We start from the raw sequence: 25,164 nt of genomic DNA, 5'->3' as shown, positions 1-25,164 counted from the left end.
AAAAAGTGACTGATTTTTAAAGCTAGCATTCACCACAAAAAAAAAAAAAAAGATGGGTCAAAATCAGACTATTAACAGGGTAAAAGTACTGCATGTGTTTCTGAATGTATGTGCAAGACTAGTGTTCAGAAAGTTCTTGAGCCAACAGAATTAGAAAAATAACATAACTCTGTGTAGATAAACTCATACATGACCAAATGTAAATCTGCATTGGCCACTATGTCCTCATCTCAAGTCCTTTGTGCTGATGTTGTCAGCACACATAGGTGAAAGGAAAAAGCAGACACAGCAAATCTCATATCCTTATAACGTCTACTTTTAAATTAATTCTAACGCAGTTCGTGAAAGGTCTTTAATCAAGGCCAGCAAGGGCTCAGTAACAGAAGCCTTCACACAAACCCAGGTGCCTGGGCAGAATAAAATAAAAAGGAGAAGGTCCATATGCCATACTGGATCCAGACAAACAACTCCCTTCAGAGTTCACATGTGGATTGAGATCAGCACAGGCAACCAAGAATTCGCAGTCAGGTGTAATATGATGGAAAGCACAGCAATGACAGCAAAGCTCCAGACTGCAGCAAGTGAGGATTTGCTCAAGTGCAACAACTGTGGGCACAGAAATAAAGGAAAGAAGCTGCTTACCCTTGGGATGCCTCAGGTAAGCAGGGATCTCCAATAAGATACCCTCACCTCCACTGCCAACCCTTAAATGAGGTCTGGGAAGGGATGGATCCTGGCCTCACACATTCCAGTCACTCAGGTGCATTGCATGCAGCTGAGCTCCCCTGGGTTGGCCCTGCCTTCCCACCAGGTGCTCAATCACTCTTTCGGGCCATGACTTAGCATTTCTGCTACATCACATTATAGATTAGCCTTCAGTTTAAAATCATCTGGCAAAATAGCTTGGATTTTTTGTGCGTGTTTAGGATTACTCCTTGCAAGGCAGACACATACACAAAAATCAGAGAACGAGAGGGCAGTATATTCCATTAAGGGTCTACTGACAACCAATCATTTAGTCCAGCTAAAACTAAGGAAATAAACATTTCAGCAAGAAATAGTCAAACAAAAAAATACTTTGGACTTTCGTTCCTTTAAAACCATATTAAAGAACACTTCCATTTAGCAATAGAGGTATACATGAGAAATGCCAAGTCTAGCAAGTTCCTAACATAATTCATTCAGGAGAAATATTACTTTTGCTAATATTAAGATCTACACTCTGAAATTTTAGCAGATCAAGACTGTGACAGATGTCAATGTTGTCACACGACAAACAATTATTCACAACTGCTGTGCAGTTTGGCTTTTTGAGGGACTGTGCTTTAGAATTACAGCAGACTGAATAGCTGGCATACAGAATCCAACACATCCGTGAGTAACAGTATTTTGAGTGCTCCTTTAAAGAAAAACTCAGTGCAATTTTCTCCAGACCTGAAAGAAAACCCTTATATTTTCACAACAGTTGAATGCTAAAGAAAAAGTTTAAATTAATATATCTAATACTAAAAAGTGAATCTTGCTACATACTGCCATGCAAATACATCCAAGCTTCCTTACCAGCAATTGAAAAGAGAGCATGCACTTTAAACAGAAAAGAAGCAATACAGAATATAAGTCAAAAATTGCAGGAATTAAACATCAATGGAATGAAGAAAAGGAATCCGGTACCACAGTGGGCAATTAAAGGAAAAAAAAAAAAAAAAAAAGGAAAGGAAAGAAGAAACACAAAGAACCTACCAGTCCAGTTATCCATCAGAGACTCTGCTGATCCTGCAGCTTCTACATGACTTGCTGCCTTGCTGATCAGGAGCTGTTACAGGACACCTAAGCAATAGGAATTTCACATTTCAAACTTGTAATATTTACCAGAAACTTGCATTTCTCAAGAAGCCCAAGGAGACCTGTTCCACCTCGGTCATCTCTCCATTTAAAACAACAAAACAAAAACTGCAACAGAGACAGAAAGTTTGTGGGGGTATTTTTTTCTTGTTTTGTTCTTCTAAGTAAACCTGCCTTTGATAACTTATCTTTGCTTACAGCAGGGAATGCAGAACAAAGCGAAATGATTTTGTTGAAGTATTCTCTCTTGCTCTAAACTCAGCCTTCACTTTTACACGTATGATTTTTCCTTTAAGCTTACAGCCTAATGATGAAGCAATAGAAGGCAAGAAGTCTTCACTTCATAGGTGTTATTACATTGGTGTATTTTCACCAATGAATGGGAACAAAACCCACACTAACTAGTCCCCCTAGCGTACCTTTGCAGTAGGAGTCAAAAGAATATGTAGCAAATCACTTCCCTGCCTTTTCATGTGAAGTAAAAAGCTCACCTTTTTTTTTATTATTATTATTTGCTGGAAAGACAGCCACTTACAGAACTGCAGGGAAATTAGGCAACCTTTCAATTCATTTTTCTCATTTCTCTGCTGCTTCTGAGCAAGTAAAATAATGCTATACAAAGAAAATTACTCTGCATCCAGAAGATTTCATTAAATAAAACATGCTGACCTGTTGGCAATTGGCAAGTCTGGTTTTAACACAGCAGTCTGTTTAGCCCAGTGCTTTTTCTTCCTTCTATCAGTAAAACCGCATTTAAAAAAAAAACGTCCAGGACTTCGGATTCATCAGTTTTTCTATCCCGGTGCCTGTACCTCCCAGAATATATCAATGACAACCAGTGCCGTGGAAACGTTCCTGTGATTAATTTAAGAGTGCAACAAAAGTGTTGTGCAGATAGGCTATACGTACACTAAAAGGTTTAGATCCGGTTACCACTGCCCAGATGCCTCCCTAGGTTAGTTTTTTCTTAACGCACATTGGGAAAAACTCGGCTCTATCTCCAGCAATACCCCCGCGTTCCAAGTTGAACAAAGCAGAGGACGCTGCGCTCAGGTGAGAACGCGAATCAAGACCGCTCTACAAAGAAACCGCTCGCTTTCTAAAAACAAAACGTTGCACAGCCTCTCCAAAAAGTGTTACATAAGGCTCCGCCAAACTTCAAGTCACCTCCAACCCCGGCGAGCGAGGCTTAACGATCCGAACGAAGTGACGCTCGGATACGAGGTGACAGAGCAGCCCGCCCGGACGACAGCAGCCGGGGCTGGGGAACCCTCAGAGTCCCGGAGAAACTCCGGAGGGGCGCGCAGGTGCCTCTCGCAGCCGGGACTCCCTCCCGGCACAGCTCCCGGTTCGCCCGCAGAGGGGCACTGACCGACGGCTCCTCGCCTTCCCCCGGCCCCAGCACCGACACGGCCTCGCACTCACCTCCCCCGGACGGCGGCGGGACGCCCGGCGCCTCTTCCCCGTCTTCCTTCCTTCCCCGCTCCCGGCGCGCAGCTCCAGCTCCGGTCCCGCAGCCGGGAGATGCCAGCCGGCGGTCCCCGCTCTCCGCGGGATGCGCGGAGAGGAGGACGGCAACGGGGAGTTCCTCGCTCCTCCCGGGATGCGCCGCCTCGGGCTGCCTCCTCCTCCCTTTCCTCTCTTCACGGCCTCCCCACTGTCGGGAGGTGCCGCCCGACCGTCCCGCTTGCCGTCTCCCGCCCCTTCTCCCCGCACAGGCCCCGCCGACGGCCGGCAAGACCCGGGGGCGGCTGGAGATTCCGGCCCGGCCTCCTCTCCTCTTCTCTCCCCGGGGCCTGCCGCACGATCTCCGCGGGGAGACGAGGCCCTGCCCGGCCTGAGCAGCTCCGGGAAGGTCACCGGCAGCGTGCAGCCGGGCGCGGAGCGGCTCCCCCCGGCCCCGCTTCTACAGCCGCCGGCCCAGCCTCAGCCTCAGCGGCCGCTGGGTGCCGCGCTCCGCCCGGGCTCGCTCCGTGCCGCTGCCCGGTGCCGCCTCCGGCTCGGAGTGCCAGGCTGCCCCCTTCCCTTTCTTCCTTCCTTCCTTCCTTCCTTCCTTGCCTCCCGCCCCTTCCCCGCTGCCAGCTTTCCCCCGCCCGGTGCCAGGCTGCCCCCTGCGGGTCTCGCCGCCCACCGCCGGCAGCGCTCCAGTGCCGGCAGAGGGGTGCTCGCCGCCGCCGCTCTGCCCCGGGCTCAGCAGCAGCTGCAGTGACTGTGTGTCTGTGTCATGTCTGTGCATGGGCGGGAGGAGGCGCGGCGCCGAGGCGGAGCCAGCCCGCTGCCACGCCGCCCTGTGACAGGCAACGAGCGCCCAACCACCGGCAGCCGCGAACCGCCCGCCTTCACCGAGCGGCGCCCCCGGGCCGCTACACCTGGCCGGGAGGGGCGGAGAGGGGGAAGCCGGCTCCGCACCTCAGTGGTGAGTGGGGGGAGCGCGGCCGCAGGAGGTGCCCTGCCCGGGGGGCACCGAGCTGCCTTTAACGCTGTTCGGTATTTTTATTTATTTATTTGTTTGTTTTAATTCTCCCCGTGCGATAAACTGTGTGTGCGTTGCTGAGGGAGGTGTCTGAAGCGCTATGGGAAGCACAAGCAGGACAGAAATTCCAGCAGGGGAGCCAGTGTGAACGCAGTTTTGAAGACATTGATCCCTTCCTAGGATGGTAGAGGAAGGAAAGTAGGCACGTGCTTTGGGTACCAATGTAAGTAATCAGAAGCAGGAATAACAGGGATGCTGTTCAGTGTTTATTGCTTTCTTTTTCCAGAATTCCAGGAAGAATTCTTTTAGAACAGAACATTGTTCTGTTGCGGATACCACAGATGCTAATTTTTCCTGTTCCATCAACTGTTTAAATGCTATAATTGATTCTGAACTTACATTTTGCAGTAAGTACACTCTACCAAAATACCGTGAACTCAGAAGCAGATTATTCATGGGAAGATATTGTTTGCCAGACTCGATTAAGGCTTTGGTCCATCAACCGCAGTGCTCTGCCGCCAGCCATGCTCACTGCCCGATGCTCCAGTCAGGAGTGGTATCAGATAGTAAATCATGAAGTTGAACGTGTCAGTGATATCACGTAAGCATTGCTGACTACAAATTGACATAGGATGACAACTGGGAAAGCCTTTAGGAAAAAAAAATTAAAAACAATTCATAGAATGGTTTGAGTTGAGAAGGATCTTGAATGGCCATCTGTCCCACGCCCACGTGATGAGCAGGGGCACCTACAGCTGGATCAGGGTGCTCAGAGCCCCTCCAGCCTGTCTTTGAATGTCTCCAGGGATCCAGCATCTGCTCTGAGTAACCTGTTTCAGAACCTCACTATCCTTACTGAAAAAAACTTTATATTTAATCTAAATCTCCCCTCTTTTAGTTTGAAACCATTTCTCCTTGCTCTATCAATTCAGAGCTGAATGATTTTCCAGAGAAGCTATGATGACATACACATGTTGGTCTCCACAGTTTTCTTGAGCAAATTGAAGTCAGAATTGAGCTATACTGCAGTGAGTTATTCTGTCCATTCTCTTAAGAGAAGCAAAAGGATCACCTATCATGTAATAACGTCTTTATCTTTTTTTGCACTCGTGAAGGTTTACAACTGCTTTAGCGACAATCACGATGAAAGAATTGCTGGGGATGTATGGGGGAGGGACCAAGACTGTATTACGGTTTCATTATTAAGAAAACCACATTGTCTACTGCCTATCACTGGGAGTTTGAGCAGATTCATATTTTTTTAGTCTCATGCTGTGTCCTAGAGATCTGTGAATTGTCAGAGTCTGATCCTACTGAATGATTTCTACAGGTTCTTAAAGTTCTTGTCTTCTATTAGAACACGGAAATCTCAGCACCCACAAAAATGCTTAGGTTTTAAGAGCAGCATGGATTAATAGGATTAGCCAGCGTGTCACCATATGTGACAAATGATGGAACTTCATACTGCAACAAACTGTCTTATTTGAAATTGCTCTGCACCTGTCAGGTTGCTGTCCTACACAGTTCTTTGAACCCATGGCAGCATTAGTCAGACTCTGGCTGAGAGTGATTACTACCAGGTTAAAAAAGCTAATGGGTGGGGGGGAACAACTACCTATAAAGAGAAAGGTTTGTTTTTGTTTTTGTTTTTTTTTTAATTGTGCTTATAAGTGAGTAATCTTTTAAAATTCATCATAAAAACACTTCATTCGACTTTGTCCTTGAAGACTTGAAGGAGCAATTGCTTTGGGCATCGAGTAAACAGCTGATGCGGAAGGGTCCTTAGCCCAGGATAGCTAAACAAAACAAAACAAAAAAAAGCTGCAAACATTTACATTTCAAATTTCATTTAGCCAGAAAGAAGCTTTCTCCAGAAGCTACACAGATTCTGGAACAGGAGGTCTCCTAACATTTTTTTAAAAAGTAAAACATGTGGTAATGCCAAGTAAATGTTTTGTAAACATGAACATGTATAAGGTTCAAAGCTTTAACAGTCACATTAATGAAAAATAGACAAACCAGACTTTTTTTTTTTTTTTTTTTTAATAGGAACATGTCTATTTTGAGATTACATAAGTTTTTTAAAAATACTGTAGGGATTATCTCTAATGTGCATTACATTAAATTATACAGCTGTAGAATTATCACACAAGAGTTTGAGCTTGTTCTTTCTTTTTCCCTTACTGGAACAAGAGATAAAGGCATAAGAGTGCATGTATTCAGACAGGTTATAGTACTTTCACAGTAGCAAAACATCACTGAGCACAGTAAGACTGTGTCTGTTCATAAGGCCTTGAAAATTTACACATTAGCTGAGTTTCTATGAGAACAAAATTATTTCCAGTATAATCATTTGATGTGAAAGGAAGGATGGGTTTTAAGGTCCATAAATATTCAAGCTAAGAGCGTACATGGAGTTCATCTCCTGTTGAGACCAATGAAGTCTTTTTTACATTCTTACAGTTGCTTCATTGTTCTAGATGAAGTCAACAAGTATGAGCTCTTTTGAGAAAAAAGACAGTGCTTTGTTCATCAAGTGACATACAAATGCTTTACTGCTTTATTAGTGCATTAATTGCTAGCTTCAATAGTGGCTAAAATATTCTTGAAAACTACACAGGTGTCTCTGCCCAAATTCCTCCACAGGCACTCCTTTGATTAATGGGCATTTTAAATACATGGTAAGACTGGTGCTGCTGTGTCACACTCAAGATTTTGGACATGCATGGACAAAAGAAAGTTATCCATGAGCTGCTTTTGTGTGGAGTTAGTGGAATAGCTACTTTTGCATAGAAGTTAGGATATTGTCACAGGGAACCAGAGGCTGGCTGGACTGTGTTAACTGATGCACTTCAGCGCAGAAGGTTAGGACTCTTTGTTCATAAATCTTCATTCTTGACTTCTAGATGTGAAACTGCATGATTGTTAATGATATCAGTACAAAGAGCAAGACTAAAAGTCTGAAGCAAGTCCCAGTCTGTGAGATTCTTCTTATCATCTGCTGCTACAATGAACACAGGGCTACTGAAGGACCGACTGCCCAACATCTCTCGTAGTAGGAAAGGTATTTTAGACAGGAAATGACAGAGATATAATCTTTATAAAAACAAGTGTCTAGTTCTTGAGTGTAAAATGGAAACTCCATTACATACGCTCTCCCTTATGGACACTAAATTAAATTTTAATTCAGAATTTCCTGTGCACGTAACAAAAAAAAATGAAAAAGAAAACAAAAAAATAAACCACTGCACAAAAAAAACCAAACCAACCCAGCCCTTGTGGCTATAACAACTGCGGAAAAAAACATGACCCTCTAAAAATTCATGCCTTTAAGTGAATAGAAAACATCATGAAAACCTAAAACATTTAGAATGCAGAGGAAAATAAATTATTAAACAGAAATGTTTGTCTTCTATGCCAAAGTCAATTTCTGACAATAATCTGAATATTTTGTGATAAATCATGTTGAATTTCATACACGTTTCTCCTGGAATTCAGTTGTGCTTCTAACCCAAAAAGGAAAATGTAAACATCTCTACTGGCATCTTAGGTAAGTGTACGATGCTACAATCTAAGAAAAGATGAAGGAGAGGGGTATTTTTCTCTACTTATCTTTGTACCAGAGAAAAGTGTTTATAGATTTTCTGTTTTATTGTTGCTGTCAGTTACTAATTTCCCTTTGTTATGACTTAGTTAAGTGGAGAATAGTTGTTTTTTTGGTTGTTTGTTTTTAATCTGTTTTGTTTTTAAAAGAAGGAGTAGTGCTTTTAAAACCATAACAAATAGTGGTAAGAAGTAGAACAGTAAGTATGCACAACCTTAATTTTGTGAAGCTAATCTAATTTGGTATTATTTTTTTTAAGTTGAGATCTACCAAGATGATCAAGTCAGTTCTACATTGCTACTTACTGATGACTTTTTTGCTAATCTGTCACGTACAACTCAGAAAAGAATTTGTTTTTTACTCCATAAAGTTTACACCAGTGTTTCCAGAGATCTCAGTAACTCAGTAAGTATATCCTATTAAATGAGTAACAAGTGCCATGTTCGAAATGATATGCTTTTGGTTCGTGGGGTTTTTTTTTTGATGTTGTTTTGTTTCTGATGTAGTCTTCATTATATGCTACTCGCAGTGAAGTTCTGGATAATATACAATAGCATAATTTGTCTGTATTAACATGTATCCTTCCATTTACAGAAGCTTCTAGTTAAAAAAAAGTGACACTGGACAAACTTTAAGTATCTTTGAATTTGCTTAGCCAGGAAAATGAAATTGACCCTGATACTCTTACAGCCTAAATCAAGGTATGTTGAATTAAGTAATGCAACTGCAGTGATTCCTATGGTATTCAATCTAGACTATCCTTTGTGTCCCAATCTGTGTTATGGGAAAATGTGTATACACATATATTATACATACACTTTGTGAAGCTTCTTTTCTGTAATTATTTCTATTTGCTTCACCTCAGTCCCAAACAAATAAGGAATATATTGTTTATCTCTTGTTATACAGTCTGTTTTCTTTTGTTACACGTCTCCATTTATTCCCCCATCGTATGAATGTTAAATGAGATTATGACAAGCCTCAACTAAATTGTAAACCTATATAATTAATATCTGCTATCTTTTCTAGAAGAATTAAAATGCACAATGTATTGTTCCTTTAGTCTTTGCCTTATGCATTTAGATTTTAATTCACCTAAGGAAACCTTTTACTTCTGAGGTAAAAATGAGGATCAAAACAAGACCTTTTGTTTCCATTAGAAGCACTTAATGGTCTTCTTGTTTTCAGAAGGTCTAATTGTTTTCAGAATAGCTTCATTAACTTCTGAGAGTGTTACCAAGACAGGCGTCCCCAGAGCCAGGATGCTAATGAGAAGGAAAACTGGCCGTAGAGTAGTTGAAGAATGGTGTCTTCTTTAAAAGAGCAAGAAGGCTCATTCAATCATTGACAGAATGTTTCTGCCAAGAAGTAGGAATAACTGCCAGTGATACAAACTCAGAGAATACCTGTGACAAATGACTTATTCCCACAGTCAAATGACTTCTTCAGACAACCGACAACAGGAAGCTCTCAGACGATTAAGTGAATAGTGCTGAGATGTTCGTCAACTTCAGTGCAGTCCATGTAGTGTCTTTTGTGGCCAACTTTATCTGTCAGCTCCAACATTCCTAATTCAGTAGGTTAGGCATGTTTGGAGGGTGCTTTAATTGCTTTCTTAGATGACAGAATGGCAGTAGCAGCACATTTGGTCTTCATCACATTCACACTCATTTTATATTGAAGCTCTTTTATGTCCAGCCAAAAAAAAAAACAATCAAAAACCAATAAACTTACGCAGAACTGAAGAATAAGCAGATATAAAATGTAAACATGATAATTGATAACAACATACATCTTAAATCTGTATAAAAATACCTGAGTTACAAACAGTGACAGTGACAGTGACAGTGAGCTGCACTGAGCTCTCTGTAGCCAAGACTGTCAATTCTAAAGGAAGTTTCTATGTTCTTGCTGTCGTTTGATAAGTTGTGAACTATGATCTGGGCTTGCTACATTGGCAAGAGAATAGGGAAAGTCACCTCATCTCAATAGTAAAACTGTCAGTAGTAAAAGGGTAATTCTCAGTCTCTCCAGTAGTTACAGGGAAGCTGATACTAAGGTCAAATAGCAAGACAAAAGACCAATACTAGTGCCAATGAACATGTCAACATTAAGGACTGTTTATTCAGAGGAGTACTTTAACACTTCAATATTCTGTGATTCAAACAGTATCTGGACACAGTAGAGGTTTTTTCATTGATTCTTAGATAAAACTAAAGCTGTTAGACATTTTAGAGGCCACCCTGACAAGGCTGGACCCAGAAAAAGGATAGTCCTTCGAAGTCTGAAGATGACATTGAAGGAGCTCAGCAACACATACAAAAAGTCCCCACCAATTCAATAGGCATTACACACCCTCTGTGTGTACTTGCTCCTGAGCTTGGCAACCACTCAAGTCTAGGCATTGGTGCTTACTCTAAGATTACAGTCTGTATCCAATTGCGTACTGAGGAAAAGAATAAGCTTTTGCCATCATGATGGCATCAGAATTGACAACTCCTGCAGTACTTACAAAGTAAAGACCAGATAAGGCAAAGTTTCCAGTGAAATCAAAATGCATTTAAATCAGTTAAATTAATTTAGTCTACAGAGAGGAAAAATAATTATAAATATCAGTTTTCTAACACACAAAATCACAGCAGTGCAATTGGAAATGTTACTGGCATGGTGCCCTTTCCCTGTGTTGGTAGTATCTCCAAGTGTGCTGCCTTATTGTTTCTGTGCTAGATTGATATTAAAGCAACTACAGTGTAAGGGAATGACTCAAAATCTTTCCAGTACTAGGCTTGATGCCCATGGCATTTTGAAACTTTCTACCCACCTTCTTCCACTCAGCATAATCAAAGGCAAAATAGGTGCAGCCAAAACAAGTGTTCATTAGTAGGAGGTTCTGTATTTTCCTACCTTCTCCCAAATCAAGGTGAAAAACGTGTAGGCTTTATGACAAACGCAGTGTTACCTCTACTGTGGCAATCAGTAAGTTGTACTATAGGAGAATGACACATCAGCTAGCTCACTGAAAGGAAGGACTGGTTGCAAGTGATACTTGTGCAGGGCAATCTCTTGAGAGGTAGATGGCTGAGGGGCAAGGTTGTCAGCAGCTGGACCCTCAAAAGTAGTTTTATATTAAAAAAATATCTGAGAATCCTGCTAGGGAACAGTGCCACCAGTGTGTGGGCATAAATAGATGGATTTTACTTACGTAAGCCCCTTAAAATCCCTGTGTGATTAATAGAAGCTTGATAAAGGGGACAGCTGCATTTGTAAAGAATCTATACTCATTAGGTGAACTCATACCTCTTGTTCTTCCAAAGCTAAGAGAGCTCATTCTCTCTTGAATTGTTACCAGGCTTTCAAAAAAGAATTTTTCTGAACTGGTTACCCCTCTGTATTTGAGCCTAGTTGGGAATGGTTACTGGAACTAACAATGGGCAATTTATTTCTTCCATGGAGAACAAAAGAGCCTCTTAGGAAACACTGATTTTCAGTTTCCTTTGCTGCACTAAGCCTAGTAAAGGTATATTTTCTATGCTAAAATGTTAATATGTTGGGCTGATTAACATCTCTTGAACAACATGATCACACAACACGATCAGTAGCCCCACAGTCCCATACTTTCCAGTTCATTTTGAGGTAACATACAGGTATGTTCTGCCTTTTCTTTTGATAACCTTCCCTTTTGTAAATAAAAGTTTTAAACTCAGAAGAGAATATTTTCTGCCCCAGTACATCTGTATCAACTTCATCCCCCTCAGCAAACTGCTAACTCTACAACTATGCTCAGGCTTCTGTTAGGTGCATGCTGTTTTATCAGGGACAGAAAGATGGACTTCTTTTATAAAACAGGATGAAGTGGAAAGAGTAGATTCAGTAGGACAAGTTGTTAATATAAATTACTAAGAAATACAATGCCAAAAATATCCTGTCTCCATCAGTTTAAATTCACACCTACTCCTATCTGAGCAGGAGAAAGAAAAAATGAAATCTCCTTCAGCTTTCAAAACTTCATCCATCTCCTGAGAATCAAATCTTCGGCTGGCAGATGTCAGCAGGCAGCACCAGAACCATGCTGTATTCCTGGAGGATCCACTTTTCAACACTAGACTGCCACAGCTTGAGTGTCAGAGTCACAGATAACTCCCAGCATTACTTGAGGGCAGTTAAATTCCCTGGGGACCTTGTGTGATGTTGTCAGCCTGACTGGGTAGTAAAGCAGACCACCACTTCTGCAGGTGGGTAGAGGGTGCACTTAATGTTTTAGTCTCTTCCTATTGCTATGCCTGTTACCAGTTATTCTTAAAAACCAATTGCTTTCCTGAGACAGACATTGGGTCCCAATGAACCGCATCAGTAGTGAATTGTCTGGGAGGGAGGACAGCATTAAGCGAACCAAATAGAAATAGTGGTACTGAGTGGACTTGGAGTGGACAGTGAGCAAAGAGAAAGGAACCCAAGAGAGTTGCATCATGTAGTAAATACTGTTTAGGTGAAACCATCACAGTAGTACGCCAGGTAGGAATGTAAATGGTGGAAATGTGGGTGTAAATGTCTTCTAGGCTGTTTAAGTTAAGGCTGTTACTGTGGAAAGATGCATAGCTTCTAATTAGAATGCATGTTGAAAACCCTGCATCATAAAAATGGAGAGCAGAATCTGAACATGCTGCATATCATGAATCCGACTGAATAGGACTCAGAGAGGAATTGACAAGGGTGTTTTAGCAGTCACTGAAAATTATCTCATGGGTTCTTTATGTAGACGTGTTTTTGTGGTATCAAGCTGCAGGAGCTTAGGAGTTTTGTAGAGCTTCTTGAAAGTGCTGTTGCTCACTAGATGTCTGAGACTCTCTTCAGCAGCACTGAAGATTCCATCCTCAGCCACAGTGAGTTACCATAGACCATACCATATGACCATACCATAGACCAGCAGCATATGGGTGCTGAGACCACAATTCTGACAAAGTTGTGCAGAAATGCTCAATGCTGTGTGCTGCAACTTGGCCCAGAGAAAACAAGAAGGCTTTTATAGGAAATATGAAGACTTTTGCAAGAGACCAGCCCCAGGTGTGGACAAAGTAGGACACAATCTAGAACAGCAGAATGACTGTGGTCCAACAGACTACTTTGTGCCTGATCTGTAGTTAACCAGATTGGCTCCTACTACTGCTGTTGTCACCAGAGTACAGAAAAGATGTCTGGTGTGATGTCTGTCCACTGCTGGGATTGAGAGTCCTCTGCAGCAGCGTTGGATCTGGCGACATGCTACTCACCCTCATAGAAGTACTGGAGCTGACCACTACTTCACTGTATTGTCTCCAGCCCATCTCATTCCTTTCCCTTGGCAACAGCATCTTCAAGTCCCTCAGCTTTGAAACAGAAACACTGCATTTAGCATGTGTTGAGATTTTTGAGCTGGCTGTGCTTTGTAGCACAGGTCTTCCATATATACCAGAAATTCACACTGATTAAATACAACTGTCATGTTCAGTTCCTTAGAAGGTTTGTCAAACAAACAAACAAAGCTAGCTTTTAAAGAGAATTGGTATGGTGGAAGGCAACCAAATCCAGGACAATGTAGTAACAAAATATGGGTGGAAATCAGATGTGCACGCACCATTTATCATAATTGGAGATTATTCGATGGTATCACTACAATTCTATGCTTACATGCCTTTAAAAAAAAAAATTTAAGAAAAATTGTGCTAAGTTCTTTTACCAACCAATAGTACCTAGAGGTGTTACTCTTAGTAGTTATGAACAAGAGAGGAGTGATGTCGTACAGTGCTATTCATATACCACACAACTAAACTCACCAGCTTTCTAAGAGCAACAATCAAAACAACATTCTCTCCCCCGCCCAGAGCAGACAGATCCATAAATTCTATAAACCTCACATTTACACAAAGTACAGGTCTCATTGTGTTCAGAATCGTTAGACTTGGTGAATGAGTGATGCAGAACCTCCTTACAGAATAGCTGTAATACACTGAAAGTGGAGTTGAGGTACATCAGACTCTGAATCTCTCCACTGATTTTTGACAGGAATCTGCTCTATTCCCTTATACTTACTAGATCCTTTCTTTGAAAGGAGAACTAAACAGTCGGAATTGATTATCACGTTATTGTTTCAAAGGAAACCGAAAGATGCTGTAGTTAAGAAGAAGTAATTAGGCAGACTCTACTACTTTTTGAAAACATAGCTCTGAGGAATAAGTAGTAATTCATGTGAAATACATAGTAGTGTTCTGCTTGGAGGGGGAGAAAAGAAAAGCAACCTGAGCTCTGCACTTTTGTAGCTATAAGAGTATCTTCTAAATTTGTGATCTTTTTGCATGTTTCTGGATTGTTTTGTTAAAGCAGAAATTCACAGATGCAAGTGGAGATATCTGGACAGTAGGAGGGAGTAAAAGGTAACCAGCATGAAAAACAGCTGTGGAACACAGGCAAGATGCTGGTTTCACTGTTTTTGTTTTTTTTTGTTTGCTTCCCCCCTCTTCCCCCCCATATGATTTGTGTTTGTGAGGTTTGCATTCTGAAAGCCTTAGCTCCCTGTTAATGCAGATTCTCATCTAGGATTATATACATTTAAATCCTCGTACTGTTGTAAGCAATGAACATTAGCAACCTTTATTTACACTGCTGTTCTATAAAAAGCAGAGGAAATGCTGAAAAGAGGATATTTTCCTTTGGCAAAAGGACACAACCTGATTAGAATATTATATAATGTTAATATTCATTTGGCATCTTTTTTGAGGCAGATCTAGAAATTCAGCACCTAAGATGGTGGTGGCAACTGCATGCTGGAAAAAATGAAATTGTCTGTCTGAGAACTTTTTAGTGACTTGTTCAGAACTGATTGGTAAAGGTAGCTGAGAAGGAGCACGTGGGAGGGAAAGAAGAGTGGCTGCCAACACTGCAAGAGTCCCTGTTCCTTCCCTTACAGTTATGACAGAAAGGGAATGTTGCAGCCATAAGCAGGGATAGATTGGAGGAGGACCAGGAATACTGACAGGTACTCCCACCTCTGCCAGAGGCCACGTACCCAAGCTTCATTCAAGCACTCAGAAAAGGAATTAGGCTCTACTGAAGAAGCAGCCAACTTGAAACAATTCTGTGATGGAGCTTAAGCCAGGAACCAAGGCCAGCCTCCATGTTGGCAGGGCAGTGAATCCACTGACCCAAGTGCAGCCCCCCGTAACTGAGTGAAGTTGTAACATGAGTGAAGACAGATTCAGTGACAATCCTAGGTAAGGCACGGTGAAGAAGCAGCTCCACAGTCCAGCCAGTCTAGTCAGGAGCAGAGTGCTGCAGCTTGGGGCTGCAATACAAACCTGTTTGAGCCAAAGACTGAAGCAAGCACAGATACAACATTCACATAATTCAGAGCAAAAGTAAGTTCTCAAACCTGAGCTTGAATAGCTCTGGAACAGGGGAGAGAGTGGGCAGGGTCCCAGATGAGGCAGGTTTGGGCAATTAAGATCTGTTAATGTACCCAGGACTCTAAGGAGAAAAAAGAAAATGGCTCTTACTTTCTGTTGTGTTGTATGTCTTTCTGCTTGCTAAGAAGAAGTAATATGAAGTATGTATTTATGGTTCATCAGAACAATAACTGCTGCCTCAGCAGCAGTCTTTTCAAAGAGAGTAGAGATTTGTAGATTAAAAAAAGAAAAAAAAAAAAAAAAAAAAAAAGAAAGAAAGAAAGAAAAACAACACCACTATCAAGTCAATAGGTATTACAAAATTAAGAGCAGAGGAATGAATTAGACTTACAGAGAATTAATGAGGTTTACGGATGGGGTAAAGGAGTGGTGAATTCAGTGGTAAAAAAGGCTTGCAGAGGAAGCGTTAATGGTACATGAGGGGCAAAAAGTGGGGAAGAGGAGTGTGGCAAGGAGAAAAGATTGCAGGATGGTGAAAAAAAGTCTGAAGTGGAAAATGAAGCAAGAGACCTATGCAAAAACAAAACAAAGCACACCAAAAAAACCCACAAAGAATGGAGGAGAAAGAGACAGAGGCTGTTTTGGAGAACTGAAGGAAGTCTGAAATCTGGGAAAAGATCATAGAGATGAAGGAAGGAAGACAAACTATCTTCTGAATTACAGCTTGTAGACCATCTAGTACTCTGAATGAGTCAACAAATCTCTTCCCATCTGTGGAACCCTCGAAATATCTCTAGGTACATTTATATCCTGTCCTATGGAAATGCATTTCACTTTCTGTATCACTCAAGAACCTCACAACCAGAAACGATAATTACTGAGCTCAACTGTCCCATCAGTAACCAACTTGAATAGGATGACCAGTGAATGTGACAACAGGCAGTGGAACGTTAATGAGTAGAATAATTATAATCCTATAGATGGTAAATGGGAATGACATAACAGCCACGTTGGCTCCTGCTCACTGTTAGCTTGTGCATCAAAGAGGTATAGTCAGTGAGTTTCCAAATGTTACATAACAAAAGCTGAGATAAAAGGGCTGAGTCTGTCTCCGATCTGATCTTCACTGTGAAAAGGGGAGGATATTTTATGAGCTATCACTCTGAGTACAAATAAATGTAGAATTTAAGAAAGAACTGATGAACTTGATTTGTAAATAAAGTGTAGAGAACAATCCCTGATGTGTAAGAACTCTTTACAGCCTTCAAGGACCCTGGTCCACTTTTACAATCCAATACAGATCATGTTGCAAAGTAAATTATTACACGTTAGCTTCTGTAGCAGACCCATTAACATCGAAACAGATTACAAAGAGATTATAAAGTGGTTAATGCACTTGTTGCATAGCAGAGCTCTATAGAGCTGACTGTTTATCCTGGTTTCCTGTTAATTTGGCAAGAACTGAAGTTCTAATCTTCAGCACAGGCCAGGACATGTCAAACAGGATGATCTGATGAACACTGATCAATGAGACTAATGATATCTGATTATGGGAAGTGTTCCTGCCACATTGGCACTCCCAGTTCTTCTCACAATAGACACTGAGAATGTTCTCAGCTGCTTTTGGCCCTCCCTGTACACTGTTGAAGACTTCACCAGAATTCAGATGAAAATGTCTTTATCACAACATCAGGGTCTCGTCTTTTTTTGGTCACAGCTTTATTAGCAAAAATATTGTTCCAACACAGCAAAGTAACTCAGGGTAAGACTTTAGGCTCAGCAGTTGCTGGCTTTCTTAGGATTTTCTCCCAAATACTCAGTCTAACAACCCATACCTGTCTCCAACAGGCAGGAAATTCTGGCAGATTCCGACCTCTACTGTGATTCTGGGGCAGTCCAACTTGAAGTTCAGATAAAGATTTTTATCTTATGAAGGTTTCACAGCTCTTTCTGTAGAATAGGATGCAGAGGAAACATCTAAATTAGATAAATGATATCACAGAGGTTGTAATGCAAAATCAGACTAGTTAAAATTGCAGAGGGAGCATTTTTCAGCAAAAGGCAGACATGCCTCCCTGAGCTTAGAGTCCTCAGTGAGAGAAAGGTAGCACTGGAACTCTGTGACTTCAAGGGCTTATGGGAAAAGAAGATGTATTTCTTGGAGAACACAAACCAAACCAGCCGGTAGGGAGGGGTGATGGCAGATGCTGCAACTTCTGCTTTGAGGTAGGAGGGAGAACAGATGAAATAAAGGGAACGTGTTCCAATATAATAAATAGCTGGCTGGAGGAATAAAGGTTCATGAAATAAAAGCAAAGGAAAATAACACAGTGTCTCAGCGTATTGGAAACTAGAGCTTAATGTAGAGCTACATTGTCTTTTCATAGACAGAGACAATTTTCCCTTAATGAGAATTTTATTATTTTTCCCATCTCCATGGTACAGGAGGAGCAAGGCTCTGGTGTCTCACAAAGGTAAAGTTACAGCCAGACAACCCCACGGAGTGTCAGAGAAGAAAGGTTTGTAATGATGGCAGCAAGGTTTCCATAGAGGATGTCAACTTGGAAGAAAAATACTGGTCTGAAAATGCTACGTGCTGTAATTTAAGTTTCAAGCTGAGATGGATGGAAAGCTCACACTGAGAAGGAAGGATGATGGGGTTGCTACTGGACTAGCAGCTGGTAATGGATCACCACATGAAGACAGTTTTTCACTTGAGCATTAACTTCACTATGTTTCAGTCCTGTTGATCTCACCTCTGAGTTTACATCCGTATGCCCCTAGCATCTGCCTATGCATAGTATATATTACGTTAGAAGAAAAAAGAATTGGAGAATGCTTTTTTACGAGACCAAGCTAAGCAAGATGCACGTCTGGCAGCAGCCAGCATCTTTAGTAATAGAATATTCAGACCATTGCATCTGCTTCATTCTAGGACTGGCTCCAACACTTGGTCAATCTCTGCTTTACAGAAGAGCTGACAGATATCCTATTCTAGACTACATCTTTCTCAAAAGAAGCAAAACTGAGCTTAAAAAACAAAACACTGTAGTCACAGAAGCAACAATAACTGACCTCCCTTTCTGGCAATGATGACCAGAGGGACAGCTGAGAACACACTCTACTGGGGTAGAAGCAGTAATACAGAAATTATTCATTCCCTTAGCAACTAGGACAACCTCTTCTTTAATTAGCGCATCTTAGTTTGAACTTCGCTAATAAAGCCTGCCTACACTACACGCTCACCATGGTTTAGGTAATCTAGCAGTTGCCAACATACAGCAGCGTTCCACGCTTCTGCATCCTGATGTTCTCTGCACTAGCACTCCATTCACAGATCCCACATCTGCAGGCATGCTGTGGGTGGTGGTAATGAATGATACATCCATGCCGGTTTCTCACCTTGGACTCATGATCCCACATCCCACCACGAATTTCCATGGGCTGGCAGGCACAGGGTGTTGTGGAATGACTTCTGTGTGTTCTTTTGGGATTTAGAAGGTTGTTGCCTTTACCAAAGGAATGCAGTCACTGGTGTTAGTTTAGCAGGATGTGGTAGAGGTATAAAAAGGCTTCCTCACTGCCTGAGCAGCCCCTGATAGCACATCCTCCCATCTTGGCACTCTGAGCCACTCTCTTCTGGAGCCTCTTGCCCAACAGCGTCACTGGTGACTAATGAACTTGTGTAGGAAATGACCCAGATTCAGTGACACCAGGAATTGCAGAATTCACACTTCTAGAAAATGTGTCAGATGAGTTTGTAGTACCATTGTGTGTTGTTTCTAGAAAAACAGTCCTTACAGGGGGAAAAAAAAAAAGAGAGAGAGATAAAGGAAATTGTAAGAATAGTTAAATTAAAACTTGATCAAGGAAATTAAATGTCTGGATGAGAACACATTTTTGGACAAAACTGAGGGTTTACTAAATCATTGTTATAGTTCTAACTGTAGCTCACAGAGACCTATTGAAGCTTTGTCAGCATAGCAACTGTAGCAATAAGCTTAGAGCAGACAGTAAAACTCATCTGAAATACAACATGATCAACTATTTATTCTGGGCAAAATGCTGTTCTGCCATGGGTATTGAAGAGGTAGAATTCAAAGCTAGCATGAGCATGCCTGTATGAAATGCTGCCACTCCAGTGGAATAAATCAAGGTCTTAGAGATTAAGACTCGCTACATAGTGAAGCATGAGAGAAACAGTGCATTCAAAAAGGAGTTAATGGGTTATTTAATAACAAGATGAATTATGGAAACAAACTCTTCATCTTTTTGTTTTAATTAATTAACCCTGGGGATTAAGTAAAGAACTCGAGATCACATGTTCAGAAAGCCTGCTCAGCAGAAAAAATGGATTAAGCTGTTATTTCTTGTGGGACATGTTCAGTATACTTCTACCTGCAGTTTATGTAAAAGGGTATGTTAAGAAGTGTCTTAATTACAAGATGTACAAGTTAGAAATGTCAGAGGGGAGTATTTCACAATTAAAAAAAGGTGATTTATGCAGTCTTTTTTTTTCTTTTTTCTTTTTTTTTCTAGTGTTAAAGAATAAAGAACTGAAAGAGGGAGCTGCTGCATCCTCAAAGGTGAGAGCTATCTGTTCAAGATACTAGCAAGCCCTTGCAAAAGTGGTTTATGGGGAAAAAAAAAAAAAAAAAAAAAAAAAAAGCATGCCAGAATCAGTAAATACAGTAAATACACAATACATTGTACAGTGTCATACATACATGATAATGAGCCTGTGTTTTCAAATGAGGATAATACTGGAGCCACCTGTTCTGCATGTCTGGGATTGGCCAAGAGGACCTCCAGAGCTTCCTGTCAACGTTCTGTGATTCTGTGGCTCTGCTAACAGTAGCAACTAGGTCCTTGTTTTCTGTGTTTGAAAATTTCAGGCTTTTAATGGACCGTTGCCCCCCCGTCAGAATCAAAGACACAGAGAAGTGAAGTGTTGTGATCAAAGACGTACATCATGTGTCTGAAATGGAATCCAGGAAATGCAAATTCAACTGGCACAAAGGACTGTCACCTCTTTGCTCTGGTTATGTGCATCTCTAAATTAGCTGTTAGATAATTTTGCCACTTCACTGAACTTTTGCCCATTGTGCACCGAAGGCATTTATTCTTCCTTGTCCAGGAAGAAAGGCTTTAGTAGTAGTTATGAAGATAAAAGAGAGAATAAAGCTCCCATGCTAATCTTATGTTTTGTGTGTTTTCTTATTAGACTATAAAAGTGATGTTCCCAAAGGTGTGGAGTCAGGGATATTTTAAAACTGCTGATGAGCATCATTCCATTGCTAACTTAAGTAGATTTACCCAATGCAAAAGGCAGTTTGTTCTATTACGAAATCAATTCCTACTGCATAGAGGCATAACAGGAAGGTGTAACATCAACTGCATCAACTACTGTAATAGTGAAGTTGGTCTCCTGGTTTTCTCTTGTAAAGTTTTTGGAGATCTACTTATGAAAAATGCAGCAGAGGCAGGTAATGTACTGTTTTTCCATAGTTCAATTGCTTCTGTCTGCGCTGGCAGATACTCCTCTCAGCCCATTAAAATATGAGATTGAAAGGATGCTATCAATTCAGAATACTTCTCCTTTAGCTGCGATCGTAACAACACCACGGAACACACACAATAAAATGGCTTTCCAAATGAAATCTGACATTCTTGAGCACTGCCGTTTGTTTTCATGCACCAGTCCCCCAGCCTGACAGTTCCTGATGAACTCCTGCCCCAGGAGTCAAAAACAAGTAAGTGTTTTGGATTAAAAATACTTTTAAAACAGTAAACTTGGGCATGAGGGCTCCTGTCAGCAACTTGCTTTTGCACATAAACAGTGAATGGGATAAAATACATAACTTCCTTTATTTTTTTTTCTTTGTATTATCATTACTTTTTCTTGGACAGTGGGCAGAACTAAAGCTGATTGTTTGTGTGTTGGTTCTCTCTTGCTCGCATTTCATACGGGTTTTCCATTAGTTTAAATGGCTGGAGTCTGTCTTTGCTGGAGAAAGAACACTGTGAGTTCTGATTTGCCATTATGATAAAACACATTGTAGTGATAATGTATAGCACATGGAAAACTTCAATGAAGTAACGTTAAAAAATACGTCAATGCTTGAATTTTTTAGATGCGTTTAGCACCCATTCCTGAAATGCATTCTTTTAAGTGGCAGGCTAACCAAAGACCACAACTTTTGCCATAAGCCTCAGTAGCCCAAGTGGAAGCAGAAATCCCACTAATCTAGTTTTACCCACAGCATGGTGTAATGTGAGCCCCTCTGTTTCACACAATCAAGACACATTTGGCCAGTCACGGGGATTGGCAGGTTCACCATCCTTAACAGCTTTATAATTGGATATATATTTTTTTTTTTTGCCAGTTTGTGTGCATTTATCAGCAATGTCTACATCAAAAGAGGTCAAGCAGAGCTTCCCCAAGCTCACCACTGCCCTTTCCACAATTCAAATCACTCCTTTAAACATTATAAGGCTGTCATTTTTCTCTATGGCATCTGTGGATTAGGGTAACATTTACTTCAGATGAAATGTATTTCCATAAGACTGATGGAGGGCCCTTGTAGTCTTTCTTGCCTTTGGGAGCAAGGCAAGAGGAAATGCCAAGGGCAGGCCTCTTTCAGATTCACAGTCTTGTTTCTTTTTGATCCAGTGTGTATTTCTATTTTATTCTTCCTTTAAGCAATGAATTGAGCTCCTGCAGCAGAGGAAGTATTGTTGACTTATAGAGTACATGCATAGTGGAAAGGTTACTTCAACCAGAAAAAATAAAAAATAAAAAAAAAAAGGAAAAAAAAAAAAAAAGAAAGAAAGAGAAATAAAGAAAGAGAAAATGTTCCCCAAATTATGTATGTTGATCTGAAAAAGGAAGCTCTTCTTCTCATGAACAGCTGTGTCAAATGAGGGCTCCTCCACGGCACTCTGGCAGTCGTTTTGGATGAGTTCTGCTATTGTTTTTAACAGTAAAATGAGCACCATGGTCATACTCAAGAACCAGACTCCTAGGTCAGAATCGCATATTTTTAACAATTGTACAAATAGTCCCAATTTGTCACCAAGTAGGGGATCTTACAACTCTTAAAAAGAGCATACAGAGCAATTTTCAGGCCAAAAGATACTTGCTTTATTTTGCAAATAAGGTCACACAATAAATTTATTCTTTGTCTGGACACAGTAAGAATCTATTTACTACTCACTAAGGGCTTTTTTTTCTTTTTTTTTTCTTTTCAAATTTCTGAAGTTCCTCCCTGTCATCTGCAAAAACGTTTGTGATAGCAGTGCGAGGATGAAAGCTTTATCTTAATTCCTTGACATGAATATGCCCTGTCCTTCTGTCTCTAGGGAGAGCTCAAGTGGGAAGAGTCACAGAGACAGTACATGTCTCTCCTAATTACTTCTGTCAATGAGAAGGAATGTAATAAAAGAAGGCCATTAATGGACTTCAGTACTGCTCACAGTCAAAGTACGTGAGCCTTGTGTCAGGCAAAGGTTGGGAGGGTTAAAGCAATTTCACTACTTGTTTGAACTTTCTGTTCACTGGAGCAAGAGGTCTACAGGCTGGAGCTCAGCTATGAGAATGCAGCCTCTGTTGTAGCTTGCTCCCGTATTCAAGTATACACAAAAGTTTGTTGTCCCTCCAAGAGCAAGGGCAGTGAGAGCCGTTAGTATGAACACTCGGATTAAAGCACACATGCTTTAGCACAAGGTAAAGGAACAACCACATCTCGGATGAAATCAGTTCCCTTCAACTTTTCAGAGGAGATTTGGGGTTTGGCTGAAAGCAGAAACAATAAGATAAAGCTTTTTACATTTTTTAGGGTTTCTTTTGTTTGCTTGTTTTTTCACTAATGTTAACATACTCTATACCCAACCCTGACAGCTTACATCAGACTTGCCATCCTTTGAGACAGCCAACTACAGCATGGGTTTTTAAAATTCTAGCTAGAAGTTCAAAGCTATCCAAAGAATCTTGAAGCCTTAATGAAGTACTCATGGTCTGGATATAAGTATTCAAGCCTGTATTCATTACTAGTGCGTGTATAGTCATCTGCGCTTAATGATATCTGAGTTTTGCAAGACAAATTCAATCTCTTGCTCATGTAATTCCTGCTTTTCAGAGACTGCACACTCATGGCTTTTCACATAATGGAGGTCGTTTATTTCTGTACTGCATCACTTTGGAAATGTAAATGTTTCTGGAATGCTACTCATCCACATTGTTTAAATATCTGGTTGAGAATAAGTGATAGAATCCTAGAATCATTAAGGCTGGAAAAGACCTCTAAGATCATCTAGTGCAGCTGTTAACTTACCACCAATGTTGCCCACTAAACCGTGTTCCATAGTACCACACCTACACATTTCTCTATAAGCTCCAGGGATGGTGACTCCACCACCTCCCTGGGCAGTCTGTTCCAGTGAGTGATCACTCTTTCTGTGAAATTGGAGCCAATGAGAATTCAGTTCAGTGCTTGTTCCCTGAATAACTACATTGTGCAAGTTTTCCTCATGTTTCCTCTGTCTTCTCTGCTCATCATGAACCTTAAGTGTATACTAGAAAGACTCATCCTACAAGAGAAGTATTTTAACTGTGGGGCTTCTTGTGCTTTTCCAAATCAATATTGCAATCCTATCATAATGCCAATATAACAGCATCTAGGACTGTTGTCATCAAAGTCATTGGAGCATGACTTTCGTCTAACCAATATAGTGATGCTAGCTAACTCCAAAGACAAGCTTCTTTTGAGAGTAGAGGCATGAAAAGAGAAGAATTGGAGACAGCAGTGGCTTTGACACTTGTTACTTGTTGGGGAACCTTACTAAGGGTGCTCTAACTTGAAGAAATTAGAGCAGCCCCCAGAAACTCTGCCATTTCAACGGGAGTCCAGAATAGCATAGACACGAAGAGCATGATTCACTCCTCCAGATTCATCTTGTCTTAGTGTAGGTGTCTAAAATAGGTCAAATGAATCACACTCTAAAATACCTGCTTAAGAGTCCTACTTGCCTTTCTTGAACATGCCTGTCTCTATTATAAATGATTCTCATCAGACATCTGTAACAGTAGATATGCTGTCAGAACAGTACATGTATGTTGCTATTATTAAGATAATATAATGAAACAAGACTTTACAATCAATTAAATATAATTGTCAATTTTTCTTTGAATTTCTCATCTGGGAATTTTATTGTGTTCAGGGTCCGGGGCAAAAGCAAACACCAGGATCCCTAACCAAATGGTGTGTGTTTCCTTAAAGAGGTACAGACATCAGTCAGTTACTGCTGACCGAGACCTCCTCTGTCATTCAGATCCCAAGGGCTGCCTTTTACCTTTAGAATTACCACATGTCATGGGCTACATTTTTTTATATTCAAGAAAAGACAGCTATAAATATGAAAGGAAGAACTATCTGGCATTCTTCTAAATCTAGTAAATTCTCTCAGTAATATAGTAACACTTTCTCTTATCTGAAAAAGGATTCATTTACTTTCCTCAAGAGAAATAACAGATAGGTTTTCACAGTGTTCAAAGGTCCCATGGTTCATATTCATTTTGTTCGTAGATCTTGCCAAATAAATTGAATCACACTGCATTTAACCTCATCATTCTAGTTTATTTCACAAAGAACATGGTCTTTGCCAGCATTTCTTTAAAGCCAGGGGATAACAGCCAATACACACACAATCCATCTCCCTTGAAAGCAAATAACCTTATCATTTGCAAGCAAGCTTTTACTTCTTGCATGGATAATCAGTAGTTTGAAAAAATCTGGCCTATGGCTTTGATCACAACATATCACTACGCTTGCCCATTGCAGCACAAAGATTTTATGGAATTGTCTCAGTAC

General features: G+C 40.9%; 2 protein-coding genes across 20 annotated transcripts in view; one reads left to right on the top strand and one right to left on the bottom strand.

The window, feature by feature from the left end:
• LARGE1 (LARGE xylosyl- and glucuronyltransferase 1) overlaps positions 1 to 3,863 on the bottom strand; it is a 279,750-nt gene extending 275,887 nt beyond the window's left edge. Inside the window, exons 1-2 of the mRNA XM_048933508.1 lie at positions 3,268 to 3,863; positions 1,741 to 1,827 (exon numbers count right to left, since the gene is read on the bottom strand). The gene's annotated coding sequence lies outside the window, so the exon portion shown is untranslated. The remainder of the gene's footprint in view (positions 1 to 1,740; positions 1,828 to 3,267) is intronic.
• On the top strand, positions 3,367 to 20,916 carry LOC125688041 (bcl-2-binding component 3, isoforms 3/4-like). Of its 19 annotated transcripts, none has more exons than XM_048933545.1 (7): positions 3,367 to 4,258; positions 8,179 to 8,324; positions 8,514 to 8,620; positions 11,886 to 12,151; positions 17,741 to 17,976; positions 19,835 to 19,881; positions 20,191 to 20,916. In XM_048933545.1, exons 1-3 carry the CDS (start codon positions 3,367 to 3,369, stop codon positions 8,535 to 8,537), a joined length of 1,062 nt encoding a protein of 353 aa, XP_048789502.1. In that variant the 3' UTR covers positions 8,538 to 8,620; positions 11,886 to 12,151; positions 17,741 to 17,976; positions 19,835 to 19,881; positions 20,191 to 20,916. The 19 variants fall into 19 exon arrangements, 18 of the variants coding, with proteins under 18 accessions (XP_048789502.1, XP_048789594.1, XP_048789576.1 ...); XM_048933637.1 differs by lacking the exons at positions 8,179 to 8,324; positions 11,886 to 12,151 and adding exons at positions 4,398 to 7,379; positions 7,814 to 7,865; XM_048933619.1 differs by lacking the exon at positions 11,886 to 12,151 and adding exons at positions 4,398 to 7,379; positions 7,814 to 7,865 and having other exon boundaries at positions 8,179 to 8,620.
• The last annotated feature ends 4,248 nt before the right edge of the window (positions 20,917 to 25,164 follow it).

This window comes from Lagopus muta, chromosome 1 (genome assembly GCF_023343835.1).
Source record: "Lagopus muta isolate bLagMut1 chromosome 1, bLagMut1 primary, whole genome shotgun sequence".
NCBI lineage: Eukaryota > Metazoa > Chordata > Aves > Galliformes > Phasianidae > Lagopus > Lagopus muta.
This window is presented reverse-complemented; position numbering and strand designations above follow the sequence as displayed.